A 15,152-nucleotide genomic window follows, 5' to 3' on the forward strand; every position below is an offset into this window, starting at 1 on the left:
ATGAGCATACTGGGCCCTTCAGTCCGGTATGGATGTTAAGGGGAAACCCCCACGCCGAAAGAAATGGCGTGGGTGTCCCCCCCCCCCCAAAATACATACCAGACCCTTATCCGAACACAAGCCCGGCCAGTCAGGAAAGGGGGTGGGGACGAGCGAGCGCCCCTCCCCCTCCTGAGCCGCACCAGGCCGCATGCCCTCAACATGGGAGGGTGGGTTCTTGGGGCGGGCCCTGCACCCCCCACCCCAAAGCACCTTGCCCCCATGTTGATGAGGACAAGGGCCCCTTCCCGACAACCCTGGCCGTTGGTTGTCGGGGGTCTGCGGGTGGGGGGCTTATAATAATATAATAGGCCAGCTACTATACCTGGAAAGTCAGTCACACATTGAGGGTTATCTACTAAAGGCAAATCCACTGTGCACTACAAGTGCACTTGGAGGTGCAGTCGCTGTAGATCTGAGGAGGACATGCAGGGAAAATAAACAGCATTTTTGCTTGTACATGATTGGATGATAAAAATCAGCAGAGCTTCCCCTCATTTCAGGTCTTCACCCCAGATTGTAGCTTGTAGTGCACAGCCGATTTGCCTTTAGTAAATCAACCTCTTTTGTTTTCCAAGCAAAATCAGAACAATGTAAATGAGTGATACTTAGAAAACAAGAAGTGAAATTATTAGTCATTTTATTGTTTTTCTTCTTTGTCAGCAAATGTGGTTTAGCTAGCATTGAAGTAACATGATCAGAACTCAGAACATTTGTTCTATTTAAAGTATAAAATTACTGGGAATTTTTTTTATTTTTATTTTTGGATAGATTGGAGATGGATTTGAACACCTGTCTGTGTCCCCTTTAGGAAAGGTCACCCTCTATTTGTCCTGTTTGCAGTCGTCACCAAGAGCGAAAGAGAACGCAAATTTTGGAATATCACCAGAAAATCCCTAACTTTGGAGGGAATTCCTTAGGGCTGCAACCAATTTTCATAATCGATTAGTTGGTTGATTATTGTTTCGATCAATAACCTTAAAAAAAAAAAAAAAAAAAGTGTGGTGTATAATTTAGTTAATATGTAAAAGTAAAAAAAACAAAAAAAAAAAGTAAATTTATCCTCAATTATCTTTATGCCGTGGTAAATCTTAAAAAAAAACAACAAAAAAAAAAAACAACAGCTATATGGTTAGGGAGCAAAATCTCTAATCCACAGAATAGAGATACTGTATATTATTGGAGATGTTGTGTTACTATGTGAATTATTATTGCTCTGTGTCTTTAAAAGGAGTTGTAAAGGTAAATGTTTTTTCACCTTAATGCATCCGACGGTAAAAAAACATCCGACGGTGAAGGCCCCCCCCCCCCCAAACCCCAGTTTTACTTACCTCACCCCTTGAAAGTCCCACGCGTGTCCCCGTGATCCTCATCGGTTCCCAGCCTGTCTGTTGATTGGCTAGGCTGGACGGATTGATAGCAGGGCAGCCATTGGCTGGCGCTGCTGTCAATCACATCCGATGACATGGCGCGCCGGGGGGCGGGGCCGAGTGATACAGTCGGCGGCTATGCCCGCCGCTGTATCACGGGAGCGCGCTCGCAAAGGCTTTCCACCAGGTGGAAAGCTTTTGCGAGGAGGAGCCAAGACAGCCGCCGAGGGACCCCAGAAGACAGGGTTCAGGGACACTCTGTGCAAAACGAGCTGCACAGTGGAGGTAAGTAGAACATGTTTGTTTGTTTTTTTAAAACATTTTTGCCTTTAGTGTTCCTTTAAGCTCTGTTCCCTTCTGTCCAGCTGAACTCTCTCTCTCTCACTGTAGTTCCTTATATTCTCCTCCACTTCCTGTCTCTCTCTCATAAGTCCTGTATACTTTCCATGCTAAACATCTTCCATGTGCCTTACAACTGCAACATTTTTCTACCTATAATTATCCATCATTAAAACGGAACATTCAAAAGGATTCATCGTCTGTCTTCCTACAGTGAGTTATTCATGGAGTTAAACTGCCGGTATCGATACAAGGGATAAACAGAAACACCGGGTCATGTAAGCCCTATATGAAGATAAAGTTTATCGCCTTGTAGTTGGTCGAGAACAGTAGAAAAACTGAGTTTCACAGCCTAAATTACAAGATTTCTGCATACAGTACTGATACAGACAAGATTTACTGCCCTCATTGCATGAAAGAAGAACAGAGCAGAGCAGCCTCTTAGCGCCCCCCCCCCCCCCCCAATTATAGAATTTTCAGTCTTTTTTCTTTTATGGCGTAAAAAAAAACAAAAAAACAATGGTGATTAAATACCACCAAAATAAAGCTCTATTTGTGTGAAAAAAAAAGGACAAACATTTCATATGGGTACAATGTTGTATGACTGAGTAATTGTCATTCAAAATGTGAGAGCACCGAAAGCTGAAACCCTTCTGGTTAGGAAGGGGGTTTAAGTGCCCAGTGGTCAAGTGGTTAAAGAGCGTCAACGCGCTTAATCTAGAAAGAGACCGTTTTATCCAGCAATCCACATTAAAGGCAGAAGCAAAGATAAAGCTGTTAGCAGGGCTTGACAAATTTGCTTGGAATCTAGGAGCCAGCTAAAAAAGTTAGGAGCCAGGTTTTTTTTTGTTGTTTTAACGACCGACAAAGCCAAATATGGTATATAATATATATATATATATATATATATATATATATATATATATATATATATATATATATATATATATATATATATATATATATACACACACACATATACACACACACACACACACACACACACTGGAGTTTTTCTTTATTTTCTTTTTTAATACTAGTAATGGTGGCGATCAGCAACTTAGAGCGGGACTGTGATAGTGCAGCATACAATCTGACACTGGGTCGGAACTAACTGATACTGACATCTCAAGTGACACTAATAATAATAATAATAATAATAATATTATACACCGTTTCTATTTCCTGCCTTGCAGGGACACAAGATATCTCCGCTGAGCCGGTGGATGACAGGTCCCTCTCTGCTCACTGAGCAGGGAGGGGCTTGTCCAGCACTGCTGTCTCCTATGGAGAGATCGGACAGCATGTCCGTTTTCATCAGATCTCACCCGATCCGACATGGATGGATGGGGACGTATCGGTCAGACCGTGTGACAGGGGCCGATCAGGACCGCCTGAAAAACTGACAGGCGAACCTGATCAGACAGCCCTGTGTGAAAGAGGCCAAGCAGGGAGATGACAAATAAAATCATTTTAATTAAGAAAAAAAAAAAAACACAACACTCCGTTTGACTGGTAAAACCTTTTTTTTAAAGCAAACTCATGGACAGCAATGGCAAACTCCTCTGGAAAGTAGGACACAAGTTCATTAAGCCACTTAATCAATGTTTAAAGTTCAAACATGGCAGAGATATCCCCATTTTATCAGAACCTTTATACTACAAGTAATACAAAAAAGGCAACTTTGAAATGTGCACTTATCACTTCCATGTTGATCTCTTGCCTTTTATGGGCCTCGGCAATACTAAACACAGGTAGACTTTACTCACAAATGTTTCACAACAGATACAGACCAGTGTTAGGGGCCGGTCAGTGTTTAAAAGATAAGTTCACCTTTTGTAACATTTTACGCTCTAAATATGGGTGTAGCATGTACACGTTACAATAAAGAACCTACCCCCCCCCCCCCCCATACCACTGTGTGACAGAGGGCTGGGGATCTTCTCCCTGCACCTGCTGTCAAAGTTTAAAGACAGCACAGCTATGCGCGGCTCCGCTCACACAGCCGAGTCATTTACACAGCTTTGTGAATGAAAGAACTACAAGTACCATCTACCACCGCAGCAGGTGACTTTTAGTTCTCAATTACCTGAGCGGGCCCTGGTGAGCACTCGTGTGGTTCATTGACACTTCTTGCACATCAGTAACCATCTGCCTGTATGGGTCTGATCGCAGATGCAATACTTTACACACTGCAGTGTAAATAAATAATAATAAAAAAATGCTTTTTATTTACTGTATTTATTGGCATATAACACTCACTTTTTACCCTGAAAATAGAGAGTAAACTGTGCCTGCGTGTTATACGCAGGGGGCTGTGGAAAGTTTTTTTCTTGAAACTTCCCCTCTTAAAGTAAGGGTGCGTGTTATACGCCTGCAAAATGAAGTGCAATTATAAATATTTTTATTTTTATTTTTTAACAAAAAAAAAAAACTTAGCCTTTAACCCTAGTTGGCCAATAAGCTTTTCATTAAATACAATGGTTATATAACTTTCTAACCAAACTCATTCTTGCAAAGGAGGTCTCACTAGGTATATAAACCTAACAAATAAATAAAGACCAACCGCAGAAACAATCTTATTTGTAGGGGTGCTGGAACGTGCTACAACATTGTCCTCGCCAATCCTTCACAGCCTCTTCTCTAAGGCACTCCTGTCCACTATTGCATACTCATTTCCACCATGTAAATGTGGGGCTGCCCACAGATTGAAGCTTCTGGAAGAAGCGGGCAGCACAGGAGCCGGCAGGTGCGGAGGGTAGGGCTGGGCGATTTTGGCCCCCAAATAAATCTGCCATTTTTTTTTAAAAGTCGATACACTATTCAAATTTTTTTTCCCTGATGGACACTGCGCCGGTCCTAAGTTTTTAGGCGAGGCCGCGGTTTCGGCTTAGTCTGCGGAGCGCCGGTCCTATGAAAAAAAAAAAAAAAAAAAAAATCGATTTGTTAAAAATCTAAATCGATTTGCCCTCGCAACTCGATTCAAAGCGATTTTTCCCCAGCCCTAGCGGAGGGACAGGACAAGTAGCAATGCCTGTTCCTGTATCCCCTAGACAGGCGCACTGAAAGTGACTTTTGTCAATGGCATTATCGGGGGTTAATGCCGTGATTTTGCACATGAGCGACGTCATCGCCGCTCCGGCCAATCACATCGCCGATAACAGGAAGATGATGCAAGGAGACATGACGACGGAGGCGGGAACGAGGAGGACTTCGATCTCAGGTAAGTGCCACATAATGAGCTAGTATGCTATGCATACTAGCTCATTTTGTCTCTCTCGCAGGTTAATTTCGTTTTTTGGGTGGGGGGGGGGTTGCGGTTTACTTCCTCTGTAAGGCAAGTCTTTCATAATGTGCTAGCATGTGATGCACACTAGCACACTATGCCATTACCTTGCAGGGGGGCTGGGAATTTTTTTTTCCTGGATTTTCTACCTCTTTAAGTCTCTATTCACTCAGCTTCAAAGCGCTGAACAAGCTACAATACATTCCTTTAACCACTTCCAGACCGATGTACGACTTTATACGGCCTAACTTTAAAGACGGATATCTTGGTAACGGCAGCAGCTGCTGCCACAACCGAGGTATTCATCTTTAGTGTGAGCGGTTCTGTTAACGATAACGGCGGTCTCCGCGGCGCATTCGCCGTGAGATCGCCATTATCGGCGGCGGGAGAGGGCTCCCGCGCCCTCCGCCGCTTACCGGAGCCGTCGGTAGCGGCGGAGGCGATCGGGTCCGCTCGGCTGCTGTGTGGGAATGCGAGTGAGGGAAAAAAATCACCCCCACCCGTCCCCATAGCTCTGCTGGGCGGAAGTGACGTCAAAACGTCAGTCCCGCCCAGTGTCTTAAAGAAACTTTTTTTTTTTTTGTCATTTGAAAAAATGACAGTTTCAATTTTTTCTTTTTTTTTTGCATATTAGTCTAAATATGAGATCTGAGGTCTTTTTGACCCCAGAACTCATATTTAAGAGGACCTGTCATGCTTTTTTCTATTACAAGGGATGTTTACATTCCTTGTAATAGGAATAAAAGTGATCATTTATTTTTTTCCCCAGTGTAAAAAATAAAATAAATAAAAATAAATAAGAAAAAAAATTTTTTTTAAAGCGCCCCGTCCCGACGAGCTCGCGCGCAGAAGCGAACGCATACGTGAGTAGCGCCTGCATATGAAAACGGTGTTCAAACCACACAAGTGAGGTATCGCCGCGATCATTAGAGCGAGAGCAATAATTCTAGCCCTAGGCCTACTCTGTAACTCAAAAAATGCAACCTATAGAATTTTTTAAACGTCGCCTATCGAGATTTTTAAGAGTAAAAGTTTGACGCCATGCCATGAGCGGGCGCAATTTGTAAGCGTGACATGTTGGGTATCATTTTACTTGGCGTAACATTATCGTTCACAATATATAAAAAAATTGGGCCAAATTTATTGCTGTCTTATTTTTTAATTAAAAAAAGTGAATTTTTCCCCAAAAAAATGCGCTTGTAGGACCGCTGCGCAAATATGGTGTGACAAAAAGTATTGCAATGATCGCCATTTTATTCTCTAGGGCAGGGGTCTCCAAACTGCGGCCCGAGGGCCAGATGTGGCCCTTTGCTAGCCTTTATGCGGCCCTTGGGGCACTATTCCTCCCACTGATATGGGGCACTATTCCTCCCACTGATATGGGGCACTATTCCTCCCACTGATATGGGGCACTATTCCTCCCACTGATATGGGGCACTATTCCTCCCACTGATATGGGGCACTATTCCTCCCACTGATATGGGGCACTATTCCTCCCACTGATATGGGGCACTATTCCTCCCACTGATATGGGGCACTATTCCTCCCACTGATATGGGGCACTATTCCTCCCACATATGAGGCACTATTCCTCCCACTGATATGGGGCACTATTCCTCCCACTGATATGGGGCACTATTCCTCCCACTGATATGAGGCACTATTCCTCCCACTGATATGAGGCACTATTCCTCCCACTGATATGGGGCACTATTCCTCCCACTGATATGGGGCACTATTCCTCCCACATATGAGGCACTATTCCTCCCACTGATATGGGGCACTATTCCTCCCACTGATATGGGGCACTATTCCTCCCACTGATATGAGGCACTATTCCTCCCACTGATATGAGGCACTATTCCTCCCACTGATATGGGGCACTATTCCTCCCACATATGAGGCACTATTCCTCCCACATATGGGGCACTATTCCTCCAACTGTTATGGGGCACAATTTCTTCTACTAATATCAATAATGGGATACTATTTCTCATACTGATAGGGGCCCTACTCCTCCTCCTACTGACCACCAACCCTGAGGCCACATTTTTTCTCACTGGAGCTGGGTCCGGGACATTGCCCCCTGCTGGCCACAATCCGGCCCTCCTAAAGTCTGAAAGACAATACAGTGGCCCTTTGTTTGAAAAGTTTGGAGACCCCTGCTCTAGGGTATTAGAAAAAATATATATATAATGTTTGTGGGTTTTAATTAATTTTCTAGCAAAAAAAAAGTTTTAGTCTTGTAAACACCAAATCTGAAAAACACCCATGGTACTGAAGTGGTTAAAAATCCTCTTGCTTGATCGTGTGTGCGCGCGTGTATATATATTTTTTTATTACACACACAAGAAATCTGCAACAAATGAGAACTACGGAAATAGAATGATTCAGCTGCACAAGACAAGAATCTGGTTTCCCAAAGTGTATAATGAACAAGTTGGGCAGAAAAACTTGTTTGGTTAGAGCCGGCACACAATCCTTAATCAAAACAAGGTCATAAAAACCCCATGACTGTTCAGGCGACAACTTCTGTGATCGACAAAGAAACAAAAGAAGTAAACATCTGGGGACACGGATCATCGCAGCCCCAACACAACATCTCTTCTAGCAATTCAATTCCTACATAAAACAATTACAGATTTTTTTCACCCTCCAAATAATCACAAATAATAATCACAAGTGCGGCTTTGAAATTGCACCACAGCAGCGCAATTTCAAAGCCGCCAATCAATGCAATTTTGATGTGCCATTTCATTGCGGCTTCATGTAACAGAAGTCAATGCTAGTCGCAATGAAATCGCCAAAAAAAAAAAAAAAAAAAAAAAAAAAAAAGAGTGCTGAAACCTTTTTCAGAATCACAACGTTTTGAACAGTTTTTTTGCCGGCAATAGGCTACGAAATGTCATGCGATTTTTAACTGTCGAATCGCACTGGTGTGAAGTCGGTGACCAATGATTACTTTGCACAAAATGTGTGTATGCAGCACGGTGGCTTAGTGAATAGCACTTCTGACCGACAACACTAGGTCGTTGGTTCGAATCCCAACCATGACACCTCCTGCATGGAATTTAAAAAAGTTGCCCTGTGCGGGTTTCCTCCCACACTTCAAAGATATGCTCCTATCTAAATTGGCCCTAGCATGTGAATTAGGGACTTTAGATCGTATGCTACTTGAGGGCAGGGACTGATGTGAATGTGCAATATCTATGTACTGTATTTATTGGCGTATAACACTCACTTTTTTACCCTGAAAATAGAGGGGAAACTGTGCCTGCGTGTTATACACAGGGGGCTGCGGAAAGTTTTTTTTCCTGAAACTTCCCTCTTAAAGTTAGGTTGCGCGTTATACGCCTGTGCGTGTTACACGCCGATAAATACGGTAAATACCTGCAATAAAATAAACATTTTGGGCCAGATTCAGGTAGATCAGCGGATCTTTAGATCCGCGTGATCTATCTGATTTAAGATACCCTGCCGCAAGTTTGAGAGGCAAGTGGGTAATTCACAAACCACTTACCTCCAAACTTGCGGCGGCGTCTCGCAAATCCCCCGGCGGAATTCAAATTCCGCGGCTAGGGGGAGTGTACTATTTAAATCAGGCGCGTTCACACGGCGATTTAAATGAGCATGCGCCGTCCGCGAAATTTCCCGGCGTGCATTGCTCCCACTGACATCACTAGGACATCAGTGGTTTTGACGTGAGTGTTACTTGCGACGCGCGGGTTTCTGAATCGGCGTACGCAAACGACGTCAAAAAATTCAAAATCGACGCGGGAACGACAGCTATACTTAACATTGGCTGCGCCTCATAGAAGCAGGGGTAAGTATACGTCAGTAATACCGCTACGGAAACGTCGTAAGAAACTGCGTCGGGTCCGCGTATGTTCGTGAATTTGCGTATCTCGCTGATTTACATATTATTCACTGTAAATCAGCGGGAACGCCCCCCGCGCCATTTTCAAATTGAAAATAAGATCCGACGGTGTAACACAGTTACACCTGTCGGATCTTAGCCATATCTATGCGTACCTGATTCTATGAATCAGGCGCATAGATAAGACCAGTAAGTCAGAGATACGATGTTGTATCAGGAGATACACCATCGTATCTCTTTGTGAATCTGGCCCTTTGGCTGCATCAACTGAAATTCAAGGGGCCAGATTCACAAAGGTTAGCGGATCTTTAGATCCGTGTAACCTATGTGAATTAAGATCCGCCCTCGCAAGTTTGTGAGGAAAGTGTCAAATTCACAACACACTTACCTCCAAACTTGCGACGGCGGATCCTAACTCCCCCAGCGGAATTCAAATTCCGCGGCTAGGGGAGTGTCATATTTAAATCAGGCGCGCTCCCGCGCCGATTTAAATACGCATGCGTCGTCCGGGGAATTTCCCGGCGTGCATTGCTCCCACTGACGTCAATAGGACGTCAGTGGTTGCGACGTGAGCGGGACTTGCGACGCGCGTGTTCGTGAATCGGCGTACGCAAACGACGTAGGAAATTTCAAAATCGACGCGGGAACGACGGCCATACTTAACAATACTTACCCCTGCTTTTAGAAAGGGTAAGTATACGACGGAAAACCGCTACGGAAACAACGTAAGAACACAGCGTCGGGTCCGCGTACGTTCGTGAATTTCGCGTATCTCGCTGATTTACATATTATTCAGTGTAAATCAGCGGGAACGCCCCCGGCGCCATTTTTAAATCAAAAAAAAGATCCGACAGTGTAACACAGTGTGACACTGTCGGATCTCAGCCCTATCTATGCGTAACTGATTCTATGAATCAGGTGCATAGATAGGACCAGAAAAAATCCGAGATACGATGGTGTATCTGAGATACTCCATCGTATCTCTTTTGTGAATCTGGCCCAAGATGTGGCCTATTCAGCTTCAAAGGCTTGACAAAAGGGTGGAAAAAATTGGATGCAGTCACCGTTCAGCCACCAATCAGATGCAATGGCTGATCGGGAAACTCAGGAAACTACCAGTACTGTGGCTGCCAGTTTAGATTCCTCCATCCAAGCAGTGTAGTGTGGCTGGTGGAAAGCAGGCGATTTGTTTTATTGAACAACAGACATCTAAAATGTATGGCTAGCTTAAAAAGGAGCTCCAGTCTCCCCCCAATAAAACGTTAAGTCAGCAGCTATTATAGCTGCTGACTTTTATTATAAGAACACTTGCCTGTCCAGGGATCCAGTGATGTCCCCCGCTGAGCCGATTATTCAAATCAGCTTTGGGTGCAGGCGCCATCATCTTCAGTGTCCACTACACCCCCCCGCCCCCCCCAAAAAGTGCTAAGTGTGGCAGCGGGGGGCAGAGTATGTTAATAAGCGCAACTTCCCCATTTGGGTGAAGTTCCTGACGAGGTCTCTACAAAACAGCGGTCTTGTGTCAGGTGCTGTAAAAGCAAAATGGAATATATAATATAAAATATATATATATATATATATATATATATATATATATATATATATATAATCAGTAGCATGGCTTAAGCTGGCCATAGAGAGGTCATTCAATCAGTAGATATTTGATGTGGATGGGGGAATCCTCCCAGCTGTGTCATTGTATTCTACCAGTGGATAGTCTACCCCTTCATTGGAGTACACCGATCAGCACTGCAGTCTATAGCCTGCTGCACTGATCAAGAGCACATTTTCCAACAGGGCAGGTGGACAGAAGTCATCGGTAGATTTACTTCTGTTCAACCATAGTGGTCATACATGGATTGAAATTCAGCCAGCCCCTGCTGAACTGGCCAAATTTCCATGTGTGTAATGTATGGTCAGCATAACAATGCACAGCATTCTCTTAGGTCACTATCACACTGGGGCGGAGGCGGCGTCAGCGGTAAAGCATCGCTATTTGTAGCGTCGCTTTGCTGTCAATTTTTGCGATGCCATTCGGCCGCTTTTACCCTCGCTAGCGGCCGAGAAAGGGTTAAAACCCAGCGCAAAGCCCCAGCCGTGGTGCCCATTGATTTCAATGGGCAGGAGCGGTATACACACCGCTCCAAAGATGCTGCTAGCAGGACTTTTTTTTACCGTCCTCCTAGCGCACTGCCCTCGGGGCTTTCACACTGGAGAGACAGCAGCGGCTGTTTCAGGTAGCTTTGCAGGCGCCATTTTTAGCGTTATAGCGCCTGCAAACCGACCCAGTGTGAAAGGCGTCTTAATCTGGACATGACTCCTCCCCTGGTGCTTTTCACCACTGTTCAGTGCTTAAAGCAGGACACCAAACATAATATTCTTAATAATAATGTGCCCCCCTCTTTTATTAAATTAAAAAGATGCCAATTCTTACTTACCCTCTCCACACTCCAGCGCTGTCCCCAGCTACTTCCTCAGACCACCACCAGTTCTCTTTGGGCAGGATGACAGTCACGTCATTCTGCCCTTTTCTTGTAACCACAGTCAGCCCTTCAAACACAACCACACTATGGAAGTGCATCATTACGCAGGCTGGGCTTACAGTACTCCAGGAGTAAATGGTGCTCATGTGTCAATACATGACTGTCGCTCAGTCTAGGAGGAATGTCCACCCAACCATCACCACCACAGAGAAAGAAGAATGTCCTGCAATGTCACTAGACCAGCAAGCTGGAGAGGGGGGTATAAGGGAAAAAGCTCCACATTGGAGTTCTGCTTAAAGTGATTGGAAAGTTCCCTCCCCTCCCCCCTATACAAATAATAAACATGTTATACTTACCTCCTCTGTGCAGTGGATTTTCACAGAGCAGCCCAGATCCGCCTCTTCTCGGGTCTGCCTTTGCTGCTCTTGGCCCCTCCCTCCTGTTGAGTGCCCCCACAGAAAGCAGCTTGCTATGGGGGCACCCATGCTGAGTCACAGCTCCCTGTGTCCATTCAAACAAGGAGCCTAGACCCGGCCTTGCCCCCTCTCTCTCCTGATTGCTAGCTGACTTTGATTGAAAGCAGCAGGAGCCAATAGTGCCCCGGTTGTGTCTCAGCCAATCAGGAAGGAGAATTTCAGACGGCCGAGGGACGCCTGGACAGAGAGGACCTCAGGTAAGTATTAGGGGGGCTGCTGCACAAAGAAGGCTTTTTATCTTACAGCGTAGAATGCAGCAAGATTAAAAATAAATAAAATTATATATATATATATATATATATATATATCTGCCTTTACATTCACTTTAAATCGTAGGAAAGATTGTGCATTGTAAGCCAAGGCCAAAACACATTAAAGTTTATTGATGGAAAAAAAAAAAAAAAAAGGCAACTTGCATTAGCTATGTGTGACCTGAATCTCTAGCAGAAAACTCACACATTTAAAACTGGCCATACAGGTTACAGTCGCATTGCACAATCTCTCCTTTAGATCTACCAACAACTATGCAGTGCTTAGTGTTAGTTTCATCAACACTGTCATTTTAACAGTAATCAGTGCATTTTTATAGCACCGATCGCTGTGAAAATGACAATGGTCCCAAAAATGTGTCAAAAGTGTCTGATGTGTACGCCATAATGTCGCAGTCACGAAATAAAAATAATCACTGATCGCCGCCATTACTAGTAAAAAAAAATATATTAAATAAAATCTAAAATACTAACACCTATTTTGTAAACGCTATAACTTTTGCGCAAACCAATCAATAAACGCTTATTGCGATTTTTTACAAAAAAAAAGTAGAAGAATACGTATCGGCCTAAACTGAGGGAAAAAAAATGTTTTATATATTTTTGGGGGATATTTATTACAACAAAAAGTTAATATTGATTTTTTTTTCCAAATTGTCGCTTTATTTTTGTTTATAGCGCAAAAAATAAAAAAACGCAGAGGTGTTCAAATACCACCAAAAGAAAGCTCTATTTGTGGGAAAGAAAGGACGCCAATTTTGTTTGGGAGACACGTCGCACGACCGCGCAATTGTCAGTTAAAGCGACAGTGCCGAATCGCAAAAAGTGGCCTGGTACTTTAGCGGCAAAATGGTACGGGGCTTAAAGCGGAGTTCCACCCAAAAGTGGAACTTCCGCTTAATCCACTCCTCGCCCCCTTACATGGCACATTTGGCATGTCATTTTCTTGGGGGAGAGGGGGCTTCAGAAGGAGTGGGACTTCCTGTCCCACTTCCTCCTTCCGCCCAGGGATCTCTAAGGCGATACGTCATATCGCGTTATAGTGGCCCCTCCCTGTAGGCGATCACCTGGGACACGTGACAGGCCCCAGGCGATCACCTGTCCACTCAGGGAGCGCTGCGCCGTTCACGCATGCATAGTGAGTGCCCGGCTGTGAAGCCGAAAGCTGTCACGGCCAGGTGCCCACAGTTGCAATGGAGGCGCCGACGTTGAAGGGGGGACCAGAACGAAGCTCCCAGCGGGTGCGGGTGCATTCTCACGCTGGCCGCTAGGTGGCGCTTCCGTAGTTGTCAGCGTAGAGTATGAAAATTACATACTTACGCCGATTCACAAACGTACGTGCGCCCGGCGTTCGTTTTTTACGTCGTTTTCATTATGGCTTTTTCGGCGTAAGGCTGCTCCTGCTATTAGGAGGCGCAGCCAATGTCAAGTATGGACGTCGTTCCCGCGTCCCGATTTGAATATTTTACGTTGTTTGCGTAAGTCGTCCGTGAATGGCGCTGGACGCCATTTACGTTCACGTCGAAACCAATGACGTCCTTGCGACGTCATTTACCGCAATGCACGTCAGGAAATTTTTAGGGACGGCGCATGCGCAGTACGTTCGGCGCGGGAACGCGCCTAATTTAAATGATCCACGCCCCCTACCGGATCATTTGGCTTACGCTGGCCCCTTTTACGCTACGCCGCCGCAAATTACGGAGCAAGTGCTTCGTGAATACAGCGCTTGCTCCTGTAATTTACGGCGGCGTAGCGTAAAGACGGTACGCTGCGCCGCCGTATCAGTGCGCGCCCCTACCTGATTCTACCCCAATGTACTGGAATGATGTACCTACACAATACACAGGTGTCAGTAGATTTTCTGTACAATAGGTGTCTGTTGGTCTTACATCCTCCAATAAAATGATACATTTCTTATCCGATCGATCACTCCTAATAGGATCAACACAATTGATCGATATTCCACACATAGGGAAGTGGAAGTTGATGGATAGTAGGAAGATATGACCAGCAAGTTTCCAGCAGACAACCTCATCACAATACAATAAAAATGTAGAAGCGAATCATTAATGCAGAAGAATCGATCATTTTCCACGCTGATCAATCAGCTCCCATGTCAATCGATGAGAGAGGAAGTTCTGGATATTGGATTTGTTTCTGGTTTGAGGGATTGGATCTCACATGAGAAGAATTGAAGGGTGTATGGCCATTGGCCACCACTTGTTATTAGATAATAAGGCCCATTGTCTGGGTAAGTAATAATTAAAGGGCTCAGCGATGAGAAACTTGTCCTCTGTATAGAGAAGAGCTTCCATCCCCCACCTCACACTATAGAGGAGTTCTCACCTGTAGCTCCATGTCTGCCGGGCACACGCTGATAGGACACTCCACTCGCCTCGTCTTATCTCCTCCTCTGATTTAAAGCACTGCCGCTCATTGCTAGCTGTTCTCCCAGTCCCTCCTGCCCGTGTCCCCGTCACTCCTCCTCCACCAGCCGACCGGAAGTGTCGTGTACAGTCATATGTGACCGCAGCCCCCTCCTCCTCCCCTCGTCTGACTCCTCACCACACTTCTTCCCCTTGGAGACGACGCCAACGTCGTTACATGGCAACGGCGCAAGTCCAGGCCTGTGTCTGCTCGGTGGAGGGAGCGCCATCTAGTGCGCCAAAGAGAGAAGAGCAGGCGAGGTGAGAAGCGCATTACATCTTTCAGAGTTGGCTGAGACGTTGCAAAGGGACTAGAAGTCCCAGCATAACCCTTCAGTATCACATTTGTAGTTTGCGGGATTTTAAAGCACATTTGAACCCTGCAAAAAAAAAGTGGGCTAAGTTTAGTGTTAAAAGCAGGCGTTTCACCTACGTTTTTAAAGCTTCGCAAACGCCTGCTTTGTGTCAATATTGTGCGTCGCAGCGGACGGCGTTGTTTACAGGGTTGCGGAAGGCTGCTTTCACACTGAGGCGCTATTGCGTTTAAAAAAGTCCCTGAAAGAGCCACTCCTTTCTATCCAGTGTGA

The 15,152-nt window shown here is 45.0% G+C and overlaps 1 protein-coding gene across 1 annotated transcript in view; it reads right to left on the bottom strand.

The window, feature by feature from the left end:
* SGPL1 (sphingosine-1-phosphate lyase 1) overlaps positions 1 to 14,651 on the bottom strand; it is a 92,300-nt gene extending 77,649 nt beyond the window's left edge. Inside the window, exon 1 of the mRNA XM_040320495.1 lies at positions 14,486 to 14,651. Coding sequence (XP_040176429.1) covers positions 14,486 to 14,497 — 12 coding nt within the window. The 5' untranslated portion in view covers positions 14,498 to 14,651. The remainder of the gene's footprint in view (positions 1 to 14,485) is intronic.
* Between the last annotated feature and the right edge of the window lie 501 nt (positions 14,652 to 15,152).

The sequence above is a fragment of the Rana temporaria genome, chromosome 8 (genome assembly GCF_905171775.1).
Source record: "Rana temporaria chromosome 8, aRanTem1.1, whole genome shotgun sequence".
NCBI classification, from domain to species: Eukaryota; Metazoa; Chordata; class Amphibia; order Anura; family Ranidae; genus Rana; species Rana temporaria.